This window comes from Malaclemys terrapin, chromosome 8, assembly GCF_027887155.1.
Source record: "Malaclemys terrapin pileata isolate rMalTer1 chromosome 8, rMalTer1.hap1, whole genome shotgun sequence".
Classification (NCBI taxonomy): domain Eukaryota; kingdom Metazoa; phylum Chordata; order Testudines; family Emydidae; genus Malaclemys; species Malaclemys terrapin.
This window is the reverse complement of record NC_071512.1, coordinates 106,792,318-106,809,948: the sequence shown is the minus strand read 5'-3', so window position 1 is coordinate 106,809,948 and position 17,631 is coordinate 106,792,318. Positions and strand designations below refer to the sequence as shown.

At 41.9% G+C, this 17,631-nt stretch overlaps 1 protein-coding gene across 1 annotated transcript; it reads right to left on the bottom strand.

Annotated features, from left to right (window-relative positions):
• Positions 1–432: 432 nt before the first annotated feature.
• On the bottom strand, positions 433–8,561 carry PRDX1 (peroxiredoxin 1). The gene is made up of 6 exons (XM_054038219.1): positions 8,452–8,561; positions 5,176–5,292; positions 4,181–4,334; positions 3,704–3,826; positions 2,453–2,583; positions 433–606 (listed from the first exon to the last, which is right to left on the bottom strand). Exons 2-6 carry the CDS (start codon positions 5,279–5,281, stop codon positions 521–523), a joined length of 600 nt encoding a protein of 199 aa, XP_053894194.1. The 5' UTR covers positions 5,282–5,292; positions 8,452–8,561; the 3' UTR covers positions 433–520.
• Between the last annotated feature and the right edge of the window lie 9,070 nt (positions 8,562–17,631).

Sequence of the window (17,631 nt, the reverse complement as noted above, 5' to 3'; positions counted from 1 at the left end):
CTGGCATTGGCCACTATTGGAAGACAGGATACTGGGCTAAATGGGCCTATGGTCTGACCCAGTATAGCCATTCTTATGAGACAATTTAGAGAACCTGAAGGCTCATTTGCACAATGGACCAAAGGAAAGGTGTTATTTTCAGAGTTGCTTCACATCCCTAGGTTACTGCTGGAATTCTTAGAGAAACAATACACTGTTCCAGTTTCTATGCGTTTAATAGTTACAAAACGTCAGATACAGCTGGTCTACATGCAACACTGACCCAACCACTTACACTGCATTGGTCATTGAACTCAACAGGGCATGATACACAAGTATTGATCATTAGGATTCTATATCAAGGTATTGTCAGTAAGACTAGTAAAAAAGGATGGTTGACGCCTACAGACAAGACTTCTCAACTCACAGTATACAATCTTTAAATAGTCAGAAAATTTAAAAAAATACTTGACGCTCTTGTTCTTTTCCAGAAGGCAGTCCGAGGATACTAGTCTAACACAGTCTAGCACAGGCAGCAAGTTTACTTCTGCTTGGAGAAGAATTCTTTGCTTTTCTGAACATCAGGTTTGATTGTTTCACTCCCAGGTTTCCAACCAGCTGGGCAAACTGAAAGAGAAGTTTTATTAACTGCTTGTAGAAGTTCCTGCAAGACATGTTTTTACAAGAGAACAGAGCATGCCAGCAATTCAAAAGACTGCAAATACACAATATTCCAGCAATAAGTAATTGTTACTGCCATTCACCTTTAACACTTCATTCTGTTTTACTTTTATTTTGTACTTCAGTTATCAGTGCCCAAGGAAGAGACAGACAACTAATTCTAGCATTTCCCAACTTTTAAATGCTTTTACAGCTATTTGCTGACTGAGGAATCCTAGATGGGAAACATACTCTAGTGGTTTAAAGCCTTCTGCCCCAGTTTATCCCTGTCCTCCCCCCACCTCCAAAACTCCAGCCAGGCTGCTTCTTACTTCACTGCCTAGGCACCACCAGGTGACAACTGAGTACACAGGACAGTCTCCCTGTTCAGTTCTGGTGCCTAGCATCAGTGGCTGACAGCAGCTAGGAGGAGCAAGTATAGGGAAACTATTGCTCAGTCTCTGGAGATGGCATACATCCAGCCTGGTCAGCACATAAAAACTGTGCTGCAATGGCACATGCCCAGTACAGGCATAATCTTTGGAGACTTCAATAAGCTTGGAGCACGTGCCAACTGATTTTTTCAGAGGCTTCTAACTTGGACAGCAATCCACTCAAATTTGGCCTAGTGGGAAGACAGCACACCCCTTAATCCAGGGCAGAAAGACTGGCAAATTGAGTCTGCCCTAAAGCATGGAGGCACTAGTGCTCAACAAAATGGTTGGAAGAATTTATTATGGGCAACAGTATTTTGCCCTAGTTTTGTTCTGACCCATTTAGGAGAATCTTTCTAAGATACAAAGAGATTCAGCCTGAGGGAGACACCTGGAATGAAAAATTGCTGAATGGGCAGTTGAAGTTCAGCAATTCTAAGCAACTTAAGACCGAGTCTTGTAATGGAAAGTGTTACTTAAACTATCAATTCTGTCCATAATTAAAAGCAGATTAAGCAGTGAGCAACTGTTTGGTTAGAAATAATTGCATTGATTCAAGACTAAACAGTGTTAGCTACTAGAATGGCAAGTTCTCATTGTTTGGGTTTGTTTCAATGCAACAGATTCCAGCCTCCGGCACCACAGAACATACAGACAGAATGCAAGAGGGAGCCTTGAGCCACTAGCCAGTTGCTCTTCTGCCTGTCCTAATTTGATTTGCCCCATGACTACAGGGAGGAGAAGCAGAGACATGGAGAGCTGCCATGCCCATCTGCCCAAGCCTTCCCATAGGGTACTTTATCAAGCCTGGGGAGAGATACAGCCTGTCCAGGAATTTACTAGGGTAATATTACAGTGGCTCCCAAGTCTTGCATAATGCTTTTTATCCATAGATCTTTTCAGTTGCATCTAGTCCATCCACAGAGGGCACAAGTGAATACAACCACTGGTTAAGAGTACATTTGTTCTTCAAAATGCTGGCAGGTATAAGCCACTGAACTAGATCAAGCAACTGCTACCAGCTTACATTGCTTGATGTTACTGAGTAAGTGCCCAATACCAGAATCAATCATATTTCCAAGTGATGTTTGTACATTAGATGAAGCAATGCTAATAGATGAACTAAAAGAGGGGTAAAACAGCATTGTGTTGCATTTTTACAGATGAGAAATCTATACAAGACAAGATTGCTCTTTGTTTTGGGTGCATTTTGAAGTTACTTCCAACTAAGTAAGTTTTTGCAAAAACATGCAAGTGCCTTGAGTTTACCAGGGCCCTGGCTATGTGGAATAATCTTATCAACTGGAAAAGCAATTTCCCTTTACAAGAGGAAAAGGGGTACTTTTAAATACTTCATGCAAACTAATGCAAGAGCTTACCTTCTCCATGTTTATCTGTGAACTGGAAAGCCTGGACTAATCTGAGAGTTTCATCAACTGAGCGACCAACAGGGAGATCATTGATGGTGATTTGACGCAAGATTCCCTTATCATCAATAATGAACAGGCCTCTGAAGCATACAAGAAGTTTTGAACACAAGTCAAACAGACTTTGAAAGAAAAATTATGCATGCAGTGCTGCAAGTATACTCTAATGTGGCAGTACAACAAGCTACATTATGGGTTTTAAGTGTGATATTAAGTTACTGAACTTTCCAAAAAAAAGTCAGGCTGCACAACAATACTATCCCTTGTACCTAAAATATTGAAGCAAGTGTTTATCCCACAATACTACATTGCATGCTTATCCGCAACACAAGCTAGAGGTGCCAGGAGAACAAATTTTCATCTGGAGACCATTTACAACTCCCATTGCAATAGGAAACATACCCATGCATATGGATCAATGTGGAAGAACAGAACAGAGGAGGAAGGTAGCAGGGGCAAGGACAGGGAAGCTCCTTTCACATGGATGAAAGGAACACTCATGTCAGAGACCAAATGAAGCCATAGCTGAACCTCCTTTCAAAGCAATATTGAAAATTAGCAGGTATTTGGTTGCAGTAGGTTACTTCAGTGGCCTCACCTCAAGATTAGAGTTTAAAGCTCTGAATGGCAGGCCACAAAAGATTTGGTCTTCCAGACCTACCATATAATCTGAACTCAATTTTCAGAAAGGTTATGAGATGTTCAGTTCCTTAGACTAAAATAGCAGTCATTTGCAGGAATACACAGGAAACTCACACACCCAGCTTGATATTTCTTTAATTAGGCTAGCATTTACATTTCTATATTTCACTGCAAATCTTGTGCTTTGCAGACTACACAGAGTGCATCACTAGGGAAACAGTGATTTGAGTGAAGAGCAGCAAATAGCTAGCATGCTGTCCAATAGTGACATGGGTTAGGAAAAGGAAGGCAATTTTCAGCTAAAGAAACCAAGGTGTGAGCAAGTGCCTTTGGCATCCAAGCCTACCAGGCATATTTGAGAAAGCTTAGAGAATTTTAATTTGAGTAGGGAAGCAAGTAAGCTAAAATGAACAAGTTTAGCTTGCAAGATCTCCCAAGTACCTGCAAGTTTTAGGGTTTATTTTGGTAAATACACTCCAGGAGGGTTTTTTTTTTTAAACTTCTATTTGAAGTGATCTGTGGATCACAACAGTCATGAGAATACTCTGCCAGCAGCCTTACCTGTACGCAATACCTTCATCGTCTTTTAATACTCCGTAATCTTTAGCAATGGTGCGTTTTGTATCTGAAACCAGTGGAATGCTCATGCTACCCAATCCACCCTGCTTCTTAGGAGTATTGACCCTGAAGAGGAAGAGGAGAATGTCAGGAAGGAGAGGACATAGCAGTTCAGGAAACTACAGAAGTACAGTGTACCTGTGCTGGAATACCTATACTTTTTTGCAGAATATTGCAATTAACTGCATAGTTAATGTCTTGGGGAAAGATGGTAACTGCAGTAGTTATGCAATATTCTTAGGTCAGAAGCCAATTCTATTAGTTGTATAATAGTGTCCTGTTGAGATCAATACCAATTGCTGCTTGCTAGCATCGCTGTAGATTTGATTACAGCAGAGAAGTTAAGATAGATCATTTCTTTTTTAGTATACTCTAGAGGAAAACTAGTATAAGTCACAAGCATTAAAGATGGATGCTTACCAGGCAAGGTGACAGAAGTGAGAATCAACAGAAGCTCCAATTACTTGACAGTTCAGTTTCTTAAATTCATCAGCCCTGTCACTGAATGCAATAATCTCAGTTGGACAAACAAAGGTGAAGTCAAGGGGATAGAAGAAGAACACGATGTATTTTCCTGGGGGGGAAAAAATCACAAGTTAGTCCTTTGGGTAAGTTAGACTTCCTTAGACAGTTACAGTAGTTTCAAAAGCACAAACATATAAAGACCGTGTGTATTCCAATTATCAATTAGGTCAGAACGGTTTCTTCTTTAGACCAGGAGGTCATCTGCTTTAGGTATACTACTAGCTTCCATACAGAAACTCCATATTTGTTGGCTACAAAATGTTCAATTCCACTGTAGTACATACAACACCACACCAAGAATATTAATTATAGAGACCAAGGACTAAAGTGTTTTTTTAAATCATAAGAGTCTGGTTCTATTTTCCGCCCCGCCCAAGGCAGCCAGTTTTCTAGTGCTATAGAAGAATACTGCTTCCAGCTAGCTAATGAAAATGGGAAAGCACTACAATAGTTCCATTTAAAAAAAAAAAAAAAAAAAGCGATTTGACTGTTCCAAATATTTGAGATATTGCATCAGCTCCTTTTCTGGAGTGATAAGCAAGCCAAACAGGTCTGATCCAATACATTTTAGAGTAAATTAAGGTCTCATTAAAGTTTAGGATTCACATTTGCTACCACCAAGCATAACATGGGCAAATACTGCCAGATTCCTCAAAGCTTTGCAAGTGAAGACTGATGTATACTTGTAATAACCCTATCATGCCAGCTCTGGACTTCTCAAATCAAATCATTGCACAAGTTACATTCTAAGTGGGTAATTTAAAGGATGACCACCAACCCTGACTTTTGAATCAATCCAAGTCACCAGAAATGAAATGCAGTACACATGTAGCCTTGTAGATTCCTTACTTCCCTCTTCCACAAGTGCAACTGTATACGTTTAGACTTACCTTTATAGTCAGAGAGGGAGAGGTCTTTGAACTGCCCATCTGGCATCACAGCTGTGGCTTTGAAGTCAGGAGCTGGTTTCCCAATAAATGCATTTCCTGCAGACATCTTGATATGGGCTAGAATATTAGAGACATGTTAGACAACGTAGCTTTCTAGGCATTGTCAACCCAAGGAGCAACATGCAGTTCTTTCATGTTAGCTGCTTTCAACTACCTGAAAGGGGGTTCCAAAGAGGATGGATCTAGACTGTTCTCTGTGGTACCTGATGACAGAACAAGGAGTAATGGTCTCAAGTTGCAGTGGGGGAGGTTTAGGTTGGATATTAGGAAAAACTTTTTCACTAGGAGGATGGTGAAGCACTGGAATGGGTTACCTAGGGAGATGGTGGAATCTTCTTCCTTAGAGGTTTTTAAGGTCAGGCTGGACAAAGCCCTGGCTGGGATGATTTCGTTGGGGATTGGTCCTGCTTTGAGCAGGGGGTTGGACTAGATGACCTCCTGAGGTCCCTTCCAACCCCGATATTCTATGATTGATTCTGCCATAATAATCCAGTAGTAGTGTTGTTTTTTTTTTTAAAGATTGGAAACTTCTGTCATTTATATTGACCATGAGTTCAGTGAGTAAGTTTAGTTTGCCAAAGCCTCTGGTGCCTAGGTATCATGTAGCTATACTAAGGAGGATATTTATTTTTAAAGAAACCTCAGTATTGACTACTGACATTACAGGTAGTGGCTATTGCCATCAATTTTATACACAGCGTCTGTTTAGGAAGAGGAAACAAATGCAATCCACATATCTAGACCAAACTACTTAAGACGCTACCAAACTGAGTTCATACAACCTTAATAAGATTCCATGGACTAGAGTTGTTCCTCTTCTGCCCTCTGCCATATGTAATTTAAAATGTATCATGCACACAAAGTTAACATATGAACTTTGAGTTCACCCACAGTCCCACTACAAAATTCAAGATCTGAAAAGAAAGAAGCTAGTCTTCTGCCATTATACTGTACTAGTATGCAGCATGACTCAGACAGAGTTAACAGATCCAACCCACACAAGGAAGCTTGTCTGTTCCATGTTCAGAATAGATACAGGCTGTGTAAGACCTTGACCATTCCACCACACTATTGGTTTGATAACAGAGAGTCTTCCTAGGCATACAGGCAATGCTTATGTCCTTCCTCCAGTTAGAGTATACCAAAGATTGTTATAGCATAAGGTTAAAAGCTTCCATTTTATTGGTTAGTGAAAAGGGATGTGTGTGTGTGTGTGTGTGTGTGTGTAAGTAAAAAAAAAAAACCCACCACCAAAACTACTGGGAAATTTAGGAATGCAAGCATTTTACAACACAATGGATCAATGTGTTACTATGATTGTTTATTAATTCAGACTTAAGCTGTTTGTACCAGTTTTACCAAATCAATTATTTTATTGTACTGCTGAATTTGCAAGTTTGTGATTATGATGGCTTTCTCAACACTACAAAGCATTTACTTCAGAGGTTATTTAAGATTGTGTAAGGGCAACAATGTTTCTTTTGTTCAGTCTAAGGGAGGTGGCTGTGTTGCAGAATTGTCAGACTCCACTTCAGTTATTTCAGAAGTTAACAAAATGCATCTGGTGTCTTTGCTGCTTTTAAGAGCTTCATGTCTGTGTAAGGGTAAATGTATTTAAAGCCCTATGCACAAAATCAAACTGCTTTAGTTTCAGTAAAATTATGTTAGAATACATCTTTAAGAAAATGGCAAGTTTTGTATGAAATTTGTTAGGCAACGTTGTTGTTAAGGATTAACACTCAAGTGAGAAGACTGCATTATGATTCCCCACAGCATAGTTTCTACTTTGTTTGGAGTCTCTGCCACAGTCTGGTATTATCACAGCACATGGCAACTAACCACAGAAAACTATCAGGCATCCTCTAGCTAAATTTTAACAGCAGCATTTCCTGAACATAGTGTGGTGAAAACACCCAATGCTCAATATTGTTATGTTATTTCCTTTCAATCTATACACCATTAAAAGCAGCTGAACTTTGCTCCAAGCACTCCTTCAAGTGATTTAAAACGGCATCAAATATAGTTTTTAATCAGCTCATCGTTAATCTTCAAGTTCCCCTACAACTTCAAAGGCCAGCTGAAACAATTGGGTCCTGCAGCATCCTCTAAAGACAAGTTCAGGTTATGTGAACCAGGGGCGGGAGGGGATTCCAGAAAACACCCTGCCAGAGCACACACACCCCCCGGAATGGAAGTAGAGGTGCTGATACTAATCCCTTTTTACAATTTACATAGATAAAACTTCTGTTCTACCATGCCTAGTAGTGAGAGGACACAGTTGTGCAGTTCTGAGACCATTGAACTAGCTTCGCTAAACATGGCTGTCTGAACCTTGCTCCGGAGCCAGCTCACCCGCACTGAGGAACTCAGGCCACAGAAACCAACCCTGGTGTTAGTCCTAGCACTAAATAGGGCTGGTTCCCTCCACGGTCCCCAACTTCGAGAGAGCCTCCAGACAAACCAGATTTCCCGGAAGTTGGAACCCAAAGGGGCCAAACCAGATTTCTTTGTTAAACTTCTGCCATTAAAAGGTTAATAGCCTGCTAGGATATTTTGTGTAGCCAGACAAGAGAAGTCACTTTCATATCGGGATTATAACATGCCATTTCAGGGCCACTTTAAGAGCATTTGTTTCCCCTACTCTCCCTATAGGGGAGACGCTGCCCTAAAGCCAGTATCACAATCCTCGGATGGCGATTGTGAGAGAGCTCCCAAAGTTAGTTCCCCTAACACTCCTACGCTTTACTCTCCCCCCCCCCCCAAAAAAGCACCGTATTAGGAGCAACATTTGTTTCAGGGAGCCAGATTCATTCAGAAGGCTATGGAGATTTATTCAGATTCCTCCCCGGAGGCTACGCTAACAACAGATTTTCAGATTGTTCTAGCTAGAGTCTCTTCCCTCCTCCCCATTAAAGAGGAAAGGGACCTGAAGCATAAAAGCATCTAGGCTTCAACAGATTTGGTATTCCTGGCAGAAAAATTAGTTCACCGTGCTCTGCTCTTCAACTACCCCAGGTGCATCCGAAGAAGTGGGCTGTAGTCCACGAAAGCTTATGCTCTAATAAATTTGTTAGTCTCTAAGGTGCCACAAGTACTCCTGTTCTTCTTTTTACCCCAGGTGCGGCACAGAACAGCTAAAACAGCTAAAACATGTTATACTAGAATTTAAATTTTGCTACAGGCAGATAACTGAAGCTTGTACCAAAGGACACTTACATAAAGGAAAGGCGGGCTCCTCAAACACCACTTAACACACACAGAAACCGGATCCCGAGACTAACTAAACAGCCTACACTCCAGCTCTGTAACTGTGGCTTTATAGCCTCCCGGATCTCGCGAGGAAACAGGGCAGGGTAGCGAGGGGGAAAGGATAAAAGAAACTCACCCGGCCCCGCCTCCATCCTCTCCCACCCCCTTTCTAAACGCTATGGCTGCAGCGCCAGCATGACTTTGCAGATTTACACAGCTCCCTGAGTATTTCGGTGAAACACTGTTTCGCTAAGGGAGGACGTGCATGAGGTTATGTAGAGACGGAAGCAGCCTTATCCCTGGTGTTGCAAACTGAATGAGTGGAGATTTCAGTCTAGGTTCAGGGGTATGTGCTTTAGAAATATGCAGTATAACGGTAATAAATGTTTGATCAATTTATGGGAAGGTGGTTTCAAATGGCTCTTAGAAATCCGTTATGAGCTTCCATTGCAAGAGGAAGAGATCATTTAAAAACTGTTTAAATTGAATTTATTGTCTAGTTAGCTAGCAGTACTTTACCACTTGTGACATGGGAGGTGAGGAGGAAACATTTTAGACTTTGGGGGAAAGTAAGGTTGATCGGGTTTAACCTGTACCAGTGAGGTCAGTGGAAGTTTTGCAATTGACTTTTATTTAAAAATAGAATTGGGCCTATATTGGCATTCTAGTATATAAAATGTTATATATAAACATATATATGGGACTAAATAAATCATTCTCGCTATATTATTGCAAGCAGTCCCACTAGCTGTATCTATGCTAGCCTTTTCCTTCCTAATATTTCTTGCCTCTCTTCTCACTGATACAATTCCATCAGTGGAAGCCTTTGGAGTAGGGGTAAAACTGAAAACAAAATTAAAGGTGATCTCAGAGCTCTGACAGGGACACAGAGCAGCTCTCTGCTGGAAAAAGCTAAATCTTCCCTTGGATGGGATTTGATCCAAAGTTAATTGAAATCAGTTGAAAGAGTGTGACAGAGTTCAATGGACTTTGCAGCAGGCCTGTAGAGCAGCAATTCTGAGGGACACCCAGAGGAATTTCCAGGACTAAATGGCCTGTGTGAATGTCTACAAGTGTTGTGAAACTTCGGATCCAAGAATATATCAAGCAGACCTTCTGTTTGGTTTAGGCACACAACTGAGTTTAATGTTAAAAGTAGGGCTGTCAAGCGATTAAAAAATTGTGATTAATCGTGTGATTAAAAAAATTGTGTGATTAATCATGCTGTTAAACAACAATAGAATACCATTTATTTTAAATATATTTGGGTGTTTACTACATTTTTAAATATATTAATTTTAATTGCAACACAGAATACAAGGTGTACAGTGCTCACTTTATATTTATTTTTATTACAAATATTTGCACTGTAAAAAAAAATATTTTTCAATTCACCTCATACAAGTACTGTAGTGCAATCTCTATCATGAAAGTTGAACTTACAAATGTAGAATTATGTACAAAAAAATCTCCATTCAAAAATAAAACAATGTAAAATTTTAGAGCCTCCAAGTCCACTCAGTCCTACTTCTTGGTCAGCCAATCACTCAGACAAACAAGGTTGGTTACAATTTGCAAGACGTAATGCTGCCTGCTTCTTGTTTACAATGTCACCTGAAAGTGAGAACAGGTGTTCGCATGGCACTGTTGTAGCTGGCGTTGCAAGATATTTACATGCCAGATGCGCTAAAGATTCATATGTCCCTTCATGCTTCAACCACCATTCCAGAAGACATGCTGATGATGGGTTCTGCTTAATAATGGTCCAAAGCAATGTGGACAGATGCATGTTCATTTTCATCATCTGAGTCAGATGCCACTAGCAGAAGGTTCATTTTCTTTTTTGATGGTTTGGGTTCTGTAGTTTCCGCATCAGAGTGTTGCTCTTTTAAGAATTCTAAAAGCACGATCCACACCTTGTCCCTCTCAGATTTTGGATGGCACTTCAGATTCTTAATCCTTGGATTGAGTGTTGTAACTATTCTTAGAAATCTCACATTGGTACCTTCTTTGTGTTTTGTCAAATGTGCTGTGAAAGTGTTCTTAAAACGAACATGTGCTGGGTTATCATCCGAGACTGCTATAACATGAAATATATGCAGAATGCAGGTAAAACAGGGTAGGAGAACAGTCACAAAAGTGCCATGCGAATGCCTGTTCTCGCTTTCAGGGGACATTGTAAATAAGAAGCAGGCAGCAGTATCTCCCATCAATGTAAACAAACTTGTTTGTCTACTAGCGTTTGGCAGAATAAGATGTGGGACTGAGTGGACTTGTAGGCTCTAAAGTTTTACACTGTTTTGTTTTTGAGTGCAGTTATGTAACCAAAAAGAAATCTGCATTTGTAAGTTACACTTTCTCAATAAAGAGATTGCACTTCAGTACTTGTATGAGGTGAATTGAAAAATACTGTTTCTTTTGTTTATCATTTTTATAGGGCATATATTTGTAATAAAAATTAATAATATAAAGTGAGCACTGTGCACTTCTTATTCTGTGTTGTAATTGAAATCAATATTGAAAATGTAGAAAAACAGCCACAAATATTTAATAAATTTCAATTGCTATTCTATTGTTATAAGTACAATTAATCGTGATTAATTTTTTTAATGGCGATTAATTTTTTTTAGTGAATCACGTGAGTTAACTGCGATTAAGTGACATGTCACAGATAAAACCTCAGCAATTACAGTGCTTGCTTTAATTATAGTGCTAAATCCAGCTAGCAGAAACATTTGTTCCTTGTCTGCACTACAATTTACAATCACGTTAGCTAGCTCCTTAAAACACATTTACAAATTCCCACCTAGAGTAACCCAAAGAGGTTAACAGCAGGGCTGCCTGCCAGAACAGTCTGGAGCGTTGCTCCGGAGAAATCCAGGACCCAGTGAAGCTTTGGCACTGCAGATATAACATCACTGGGCCAGCCAGCCCTCCTCCCGCAAAAGAGAAGCAAGGAGAGTCTGGTCCCTCCCTGTGCCACCGCTGGAGCAGTCCAAACACTAGGGCTGTGTCTGCACTACATAGTTTTGGAGATGCAAGTTACGTCGGCATACAGCCACTGCAGTTAGTATATTGCTTGTGTGCGTGCATACTTGGCTCTTTGCATCAGTGCTGTGTGCTCTCACCAGGAGTGCTTGGATTGATGCACAGTGGAGCCTACCACAGTGGGCAGGTATCTCAGTGAGCAACTTGCCACTGTTCAGTACGCTGTCTTTTGGGTAGTTTTGGCAAAGCATGGTGGGGGCATAAATGTTCAACTTCCCATAATTCAATGTTCTCCATCCCATAATATCAATTCTATCCCATAGTTTTCACATCTATCTTCAATTTCCCACATACCCGCACTGGACTTATTTCTGTCTGCCATGTCTCACAGAAACATAGAGCCTCCGCAGCTTTGTACTATTGTCATGAGCATAGCAAGCACAGGATGTATTTGCAGAACTGCAGAGAACATGACAATTTCTTTGAGGACAGACTACTGTGGGACATAGTGCAAATCAATTCAGGGTTGTTGGCATTCACAGAGCAGCTACAGATGGTGGAACACCATTTCTGGGCCCGAGAAGCAAGCACTGACTGGTGGGATAGCATTATAATGCAGGTTTGGGGTGATGTGCAGTTGCTCCAGAACTTTCAGATGCGCAAGCCCACATTCTTGGATCTGTGTGCTGAGCTCGCCTCAGCCAGCCAATGCAAGGACAACAAACTTGAGAGCTGCATTGACAGTGCAGAAGTGAGTGGCAACCATAGGTGCCGACTCTGTGGGTGCTCCGTGGCTGGAGCACCCATGGGGAAAAAATGGTATGTGCTGAGCACCCACAGGCAGCCCCCCTATCAGCAACCCCCCTATCTCTTAGTATTTGCTGCCTGCCGGCAGGCCCCACTAATCAACACCTCCCCATTCTTCTCCACACCTCTCCATTGCGATCAGCTGTTTCGTGGCATGCAGGAGGCTTTGGGAGTGAGGGGGGGAGCGAGGGTGTAGCACACTGGGGGAAGGGGACAGAATGGGGCGGGGTGGGAAGGGGCGGGGCCTTGGAGGAAGGAGTGGAGTGGGGGTGGGACTGGGGCAGAGCTGGGGGTCGAGCCCCCCCCGGCACATTAGAAAGTCAGACTGTGGAAACTTGCATTGCCATATTGCTACCAGTCAATAGGAAGTCATTTTGGAGTTGGAAAATTCACTGTTGGTGCTGTAGTCATGCAAGTGTGCTGGACATTAGTCGTCTCTTGCCATGCAGGACTCTGACTCTTAGCAATGTGCAGGACTTAGTGGATGGCTTTACAGCTATGGGGTTCCCAAACTGCAGTGCAGTGGAGCACTAGATGGCACGCACAGCCCTATTGTGGCATCAGAGCACCTTGCCAAAGAGTACATCAACAGAAAGGGCTACTTTTCCATGGTTATGCAAGCACTTGAGGATCACCAGCAGTGCTTCATTGACATCAGTATTGGCTGGTCAAGGAAGGTGCATGATGCTCACATCTTTAAGAACACAAGACTGTTCAGAAAGCTAAAAGCAGGGACCTTCTTTCCTGATCAGTGTATTACCTTTGGCAATGTTGAAGTGCTTGGGGGATCCTGCCTGCCTCTTACTCCCTTGGTTCATGGAACCATACATTGGACACCTCGACAGAACCAAGGAGAGATTCAGTTACAGTTTTGGCAGGTGCAGAATGCCTGTTGAATTTGCTATTGGTAAATTGAAAGGGCGCCGGCATTGTTTATTCACCAGATTGGATATCAGTGCAAAAAATATTCCACTGGTTATAGCTACCTGTTATGTCCTGCATAATATTTGTGAAGCAAAGGCGGAGAACTTGCCTCAGGAGTAAAGGTAGAGCGGCTGTCTGCTGAATTTGAACAGCTGGACACCAGGACTATCAGACGAGCTCAATGCAGAGCTATATGGCTTAGGGAGGCTTTGAAAGAGCACATTAACAGTGAGCCACAGTAATGTGCTGTGGTGTACTGTGCTCATCCTGGCACTGCAGTTTGGGGGCCTGTTTGGTGCTTGCTGCACATCTGTGCGTATGTCACTGTAAGTGCAGCTAAGAAAATGTTGGGTTGCTTGGTGTACGTGTATGACTACACTGTTTGCCACTGATCCTCTGGGTAGTGAGCATACAAGCCCATTATTTTCACTGCCAGCAGGCATTATGCACCATGTGTTGTAAACTAATAAAGATGAATCACTTTAAAAATAAGAACTTTATTCAGTTATGAAAACAGCACCTAACAAACAATCTGAAGGACATAATAATAAATAGATTTTGAACTTCGAACATTTTCAGAACCTTACTAAATAAACAAGGGACAGGAACATTGATGTCCATTGTAGCTACACATACATCAGCTGTGGCTCTTGCAGGTCAGTGTATGTGAAGCTGTGGTTAGCCATGCTTTTCCCCCAGTGTGGAGTGGTAGGGGTAAGCACGCTGGTTCTGAGGCCATGTTGAATGGCGAGGCGGGTGCAGGGAGGCACTATGCTGCAGCACTCCACCAACTGCAATGACAGTCAAGCCCGGGATTGTTGAACCTAGAGGTCCACAAGAGTCTGCAGATCTGTGTTTGCTAATGGAGAAGCTCCATTATGTCCTGGTGCGTTTCCCTCTCCTGTTCCTGCTGGGATTCCTGGGCATTTCTCCTCTCCACTCTTTTCTTCTCCGTACAAGTCTGCGAATTCACTCTCTAGTCCCTCTGTTCAAGGTCTGATGTAGCAGCGTCTTGCAGGATCTCGCAGAACATGTGTTCCTGTGTCCTCTTTTTTTCTCCTCCTTATCTGGGTCAGTCGTTTCACTGGTGTGGAAGGAAAACACCTCAAGGCCTCAATGGAGGTAGCTACAGATAAGACACGCAAAGATACCATTGTCAGTATAGTCTGTACAAAAAGCAAAACTTAAGATTCATAAATCCCCCCTTCCCTTGCTCACCTAATGTGTTAAACAAGACATGCTTATTGGCACTTCTGCTTCTGAGTGCTTGTTCACAGCACCACTAACAGTTCCAGCCATGGTGAGTATGACCTGCCCGGGGTGAGGGAAACAAGGAGGGAACTGCTTGGTAGCATGAAACTATGAGTATAGGGCACTGGCACTGAATACTGGCAACATTTTACACAGGTGGTGGTTTTAGCTGATATCTCACTCCTGGGGGTAACAAAGACAGAAAGCACAGCTGAAGTTACCTGTGCCTGTATGCTGCTAACCTGCCAAAATTATTGCCCAATAGTGTGGGAAAGTGTCCTATCAAGAAGGAAGAAATAAGGTTGACATCCCTAGAAACCTTTAGAAACGGATTGCGGTGTACTTCCATGAAAGTTTCATTGAGATCTGTGAGGAGGATTCAACGGACATCCCGGTGTACATAAACAAACTGCTCCCCACAGCTCCCCCTGCCTAACTGTACAGAGGAATGAAAAGCAGGTAACAACTCTGCCTCTCCTTGTTGTTCCTTTACCTCTTCTAGTACGAGTAAATCAATTAAAATCAACAGCTATGTCCTGATAAGTTGGGGGAGTCATACTGTAATGGAAAATTTATTTACACGCTTACCTGAGGTTCCTTCCCTGTTTCAGGCTTACCTGTGCTCAACTGTAGGGACTGGCTGGACTGTGATGGAGTCAAAAATAGGTCCAGGCTCACTGCATAGCTAGACCCCCCCCGTCACCTGTCCTGTCCTCCTCATCCACCTCCTTCTCCTCACTGTTCACAGCAAGGGCCTGTGACTCAGGCTCCTCGGAGGTATCCATAGTAGTGTACCGGGTCATGGTAGGGTCTCTGCCAAGTATGACATGCAGCTCTTTGTAAGACCAACAGATCTGCAGCTCTGCACCCAATTGATTGTTGGCCTCCGTGGCATTCCAGAATGCATACTGTTCCTTGGCTTTCACATTGCGCTGCTGCTGGCCACTGTTGTAGCCTTTCTCCTATATCCCCCAGCCCAAGCAATCTGCTTGTAGATGTCAACATTTTTGTGGCTGGCTCGGAGCTGTGCCTGCACATCCTCTTCTCCCTACAGTCCCAGGAGGTCCAATATTTCCTGTCTACTCCAAGCAGGAGCATGTCTGGAGCATGTAGCTAGTATGGTCAGCAGCACAATTGCACACAACAATGTACCATTACTGGATTAATAAGAGAAAACTCCCAGCCTACCTGTAGAGATTTTAAAGTAACAACGGTGAAAAAAAATTATCATATGTTGTCATAGTCTCAATCTAATAGGCATTTAGCTACCATTGATGGGCCTCAGAATCAGTTAGGTCTAGTAATATTACCTTTGCAAACTTTTTGAGAAATTGAGCTCTGAAATTCAGGCTGTGCAATCACGTAATATACGCTTATTTGTACTTTTTTCTGCTTGAGCTCAAAGTGATAGATATTTGATTTTTAAGTTAGATCAGAATGTCTAGTGCTCCTTTTCCTGTTCTGCAAGTATGCTTTTCAATTGGCAAATGTTATGTCTGTCTGAATGGATCATTACAGCCCTTTTTTTGACACAGATTTTAATATATTTTCTTCCATTCTCTTGTCTACTCCCTATTTAATTACTGGGCATTTAGTTCAGTGGACTAGGCCTCAGGAGACCTGGGTTCTAGTCCCAACTCGGCCACTGGCTTGCTGGATAACCTTGGGCAAATCACTTCACCTCCCTGTGCCTGAGTCCCCTATCTTTAAAATGGAGATAGTAATGCTCACCTCCTTTGTCAAGTGCTTTGAAATCTTCTGATGGAAAGTACTATATAAGAGCTACCCGGTATTATATATTTGTTGCAGTTTTCATACTTAAGGCCACATTATTTAAGCAGCCTCTGCAGCCTTAAATTTGTCATGTTCTTGGCAGTGACTATTAATAGACAGTTTCCAGAAGGACAAGAACTTTCATTACCTTCTCTTCTTGCACTTTACTCTTTCCTTTTTTTCCTTCTCCCCGCCCCGCCCCTTTGTTGTCTTTCCTTTTTTCTCTCTAGTCTCTGCTCCTTTACTCTGTTTGGTAGCGACAGGATGCACCATGGAGAAGTGTGATCGTGTGAGTGGCCAAAGGTGATTTTCCTATATCCCTGATCCTTCTGGGCTTGAATCAACTGAGTACAGCAAAGATGAAAGAGACTACAGCAGAATGGCATTTTGGTAGACAAGAACACCTACACCAAAGTCCTTGTTGTGGCTATCACTCTGTGTTTCCATTATAACTCTATCTTACTTCCCAGATCCTCAAGCTTTCCGAGTTGGTTGTAAAAATGGAAACCTGGAGTACAAAGTCACAGCTGAACTTGATTTTTCCTCAGTCATGGCCATTTTTAGTTATACAAGTACAACAAACATAGGAATATTCCACACTCACGGGGACAGATCCTGTTCCCTCTGCAATCAATTGAAGTTTTGCCCTTGACTGGAGTGGGAGCAGGATCATATCTATACAGTTAGATACTCCTGTTCTTCTTTTTGCAGATACAGACTAACACGGCTGCTACTCTGAAACCTATCTATACAGTATTAATCTATATACTTGTACCCAGGTTAACCTTGATTTAAACCTATTTGCTTAAATAAGGAAACACATATTTGAGGATGAGTGTGTTTAAATAAAAGCTGTCTTTGTTGTCCCCATACACTTCCTCCTCTTGTTGCACCTTCTAATGCAAACATTAGAGTAGGAAAAGGGGTGAAAAAAAAACGGACATTGGGTTTTCCGTGGAATAGTAATATTCAAAACCAAGGATTTAAATAGTGTAAGAGACTTTTGGTGGGGGAAAATATCTCCCAAAAGAGAAGGACAAGTTGTTGTTGGGGGACAGGGGGGGACAAAGACTTTTCTGGAAAATACATGCTCGAACAATGGTTTCCCTTAGGGACGTCTATGGTTCATCTTCATTTTTTTAAAAACTTCCTTTTAAATAGATTGGAGCAGTTTGTTATCCTGTTGAGATCATTTTAAACTTTTTCTATGAATTTGAAAATCCAAGCTGTTGAAATGTACCACTATGAAGTGTAAGGCAGAGACAAAGAAACAGCAAAAGCCAAGAGGCTCTACATATAAATGATTAACAAACAACATCATTAAATGAACTAAAACTAAATGATCCAAAGTCCATCCAGCAGTCCAGTCCACTATACCATTTCTCCTGGGATGTGTGTATTCTC

What these genes read in the sequence shown, in the direction of transcription:
- PRDX1 (XM_054038219.1), bottom strand. Translation starts at nt 5,281, where the DNA reads ATGTCTGCAGGAAATGCATTTATTGGGAAACCAGCTCCTGACTTCAAA. An exon ending in CTCCCTCTCTGACTATAAAG is followed by an intron (nt 4,335 to 5,175) that starts GTAAGTCTAAAC and finishes TTTCCCCCCCAG; the next exon opens with GAAAATACATCGTGTTCTTC. An exon ending in CACTTCTGTCACCTTGCCTG is followed by an intron (nt 3,827 to 4,180) that starts GTAAGCATCCAT and finishes CTTCCTCTTCAG; the next exon opens with GGTCAATACTCCTAAGAAGC.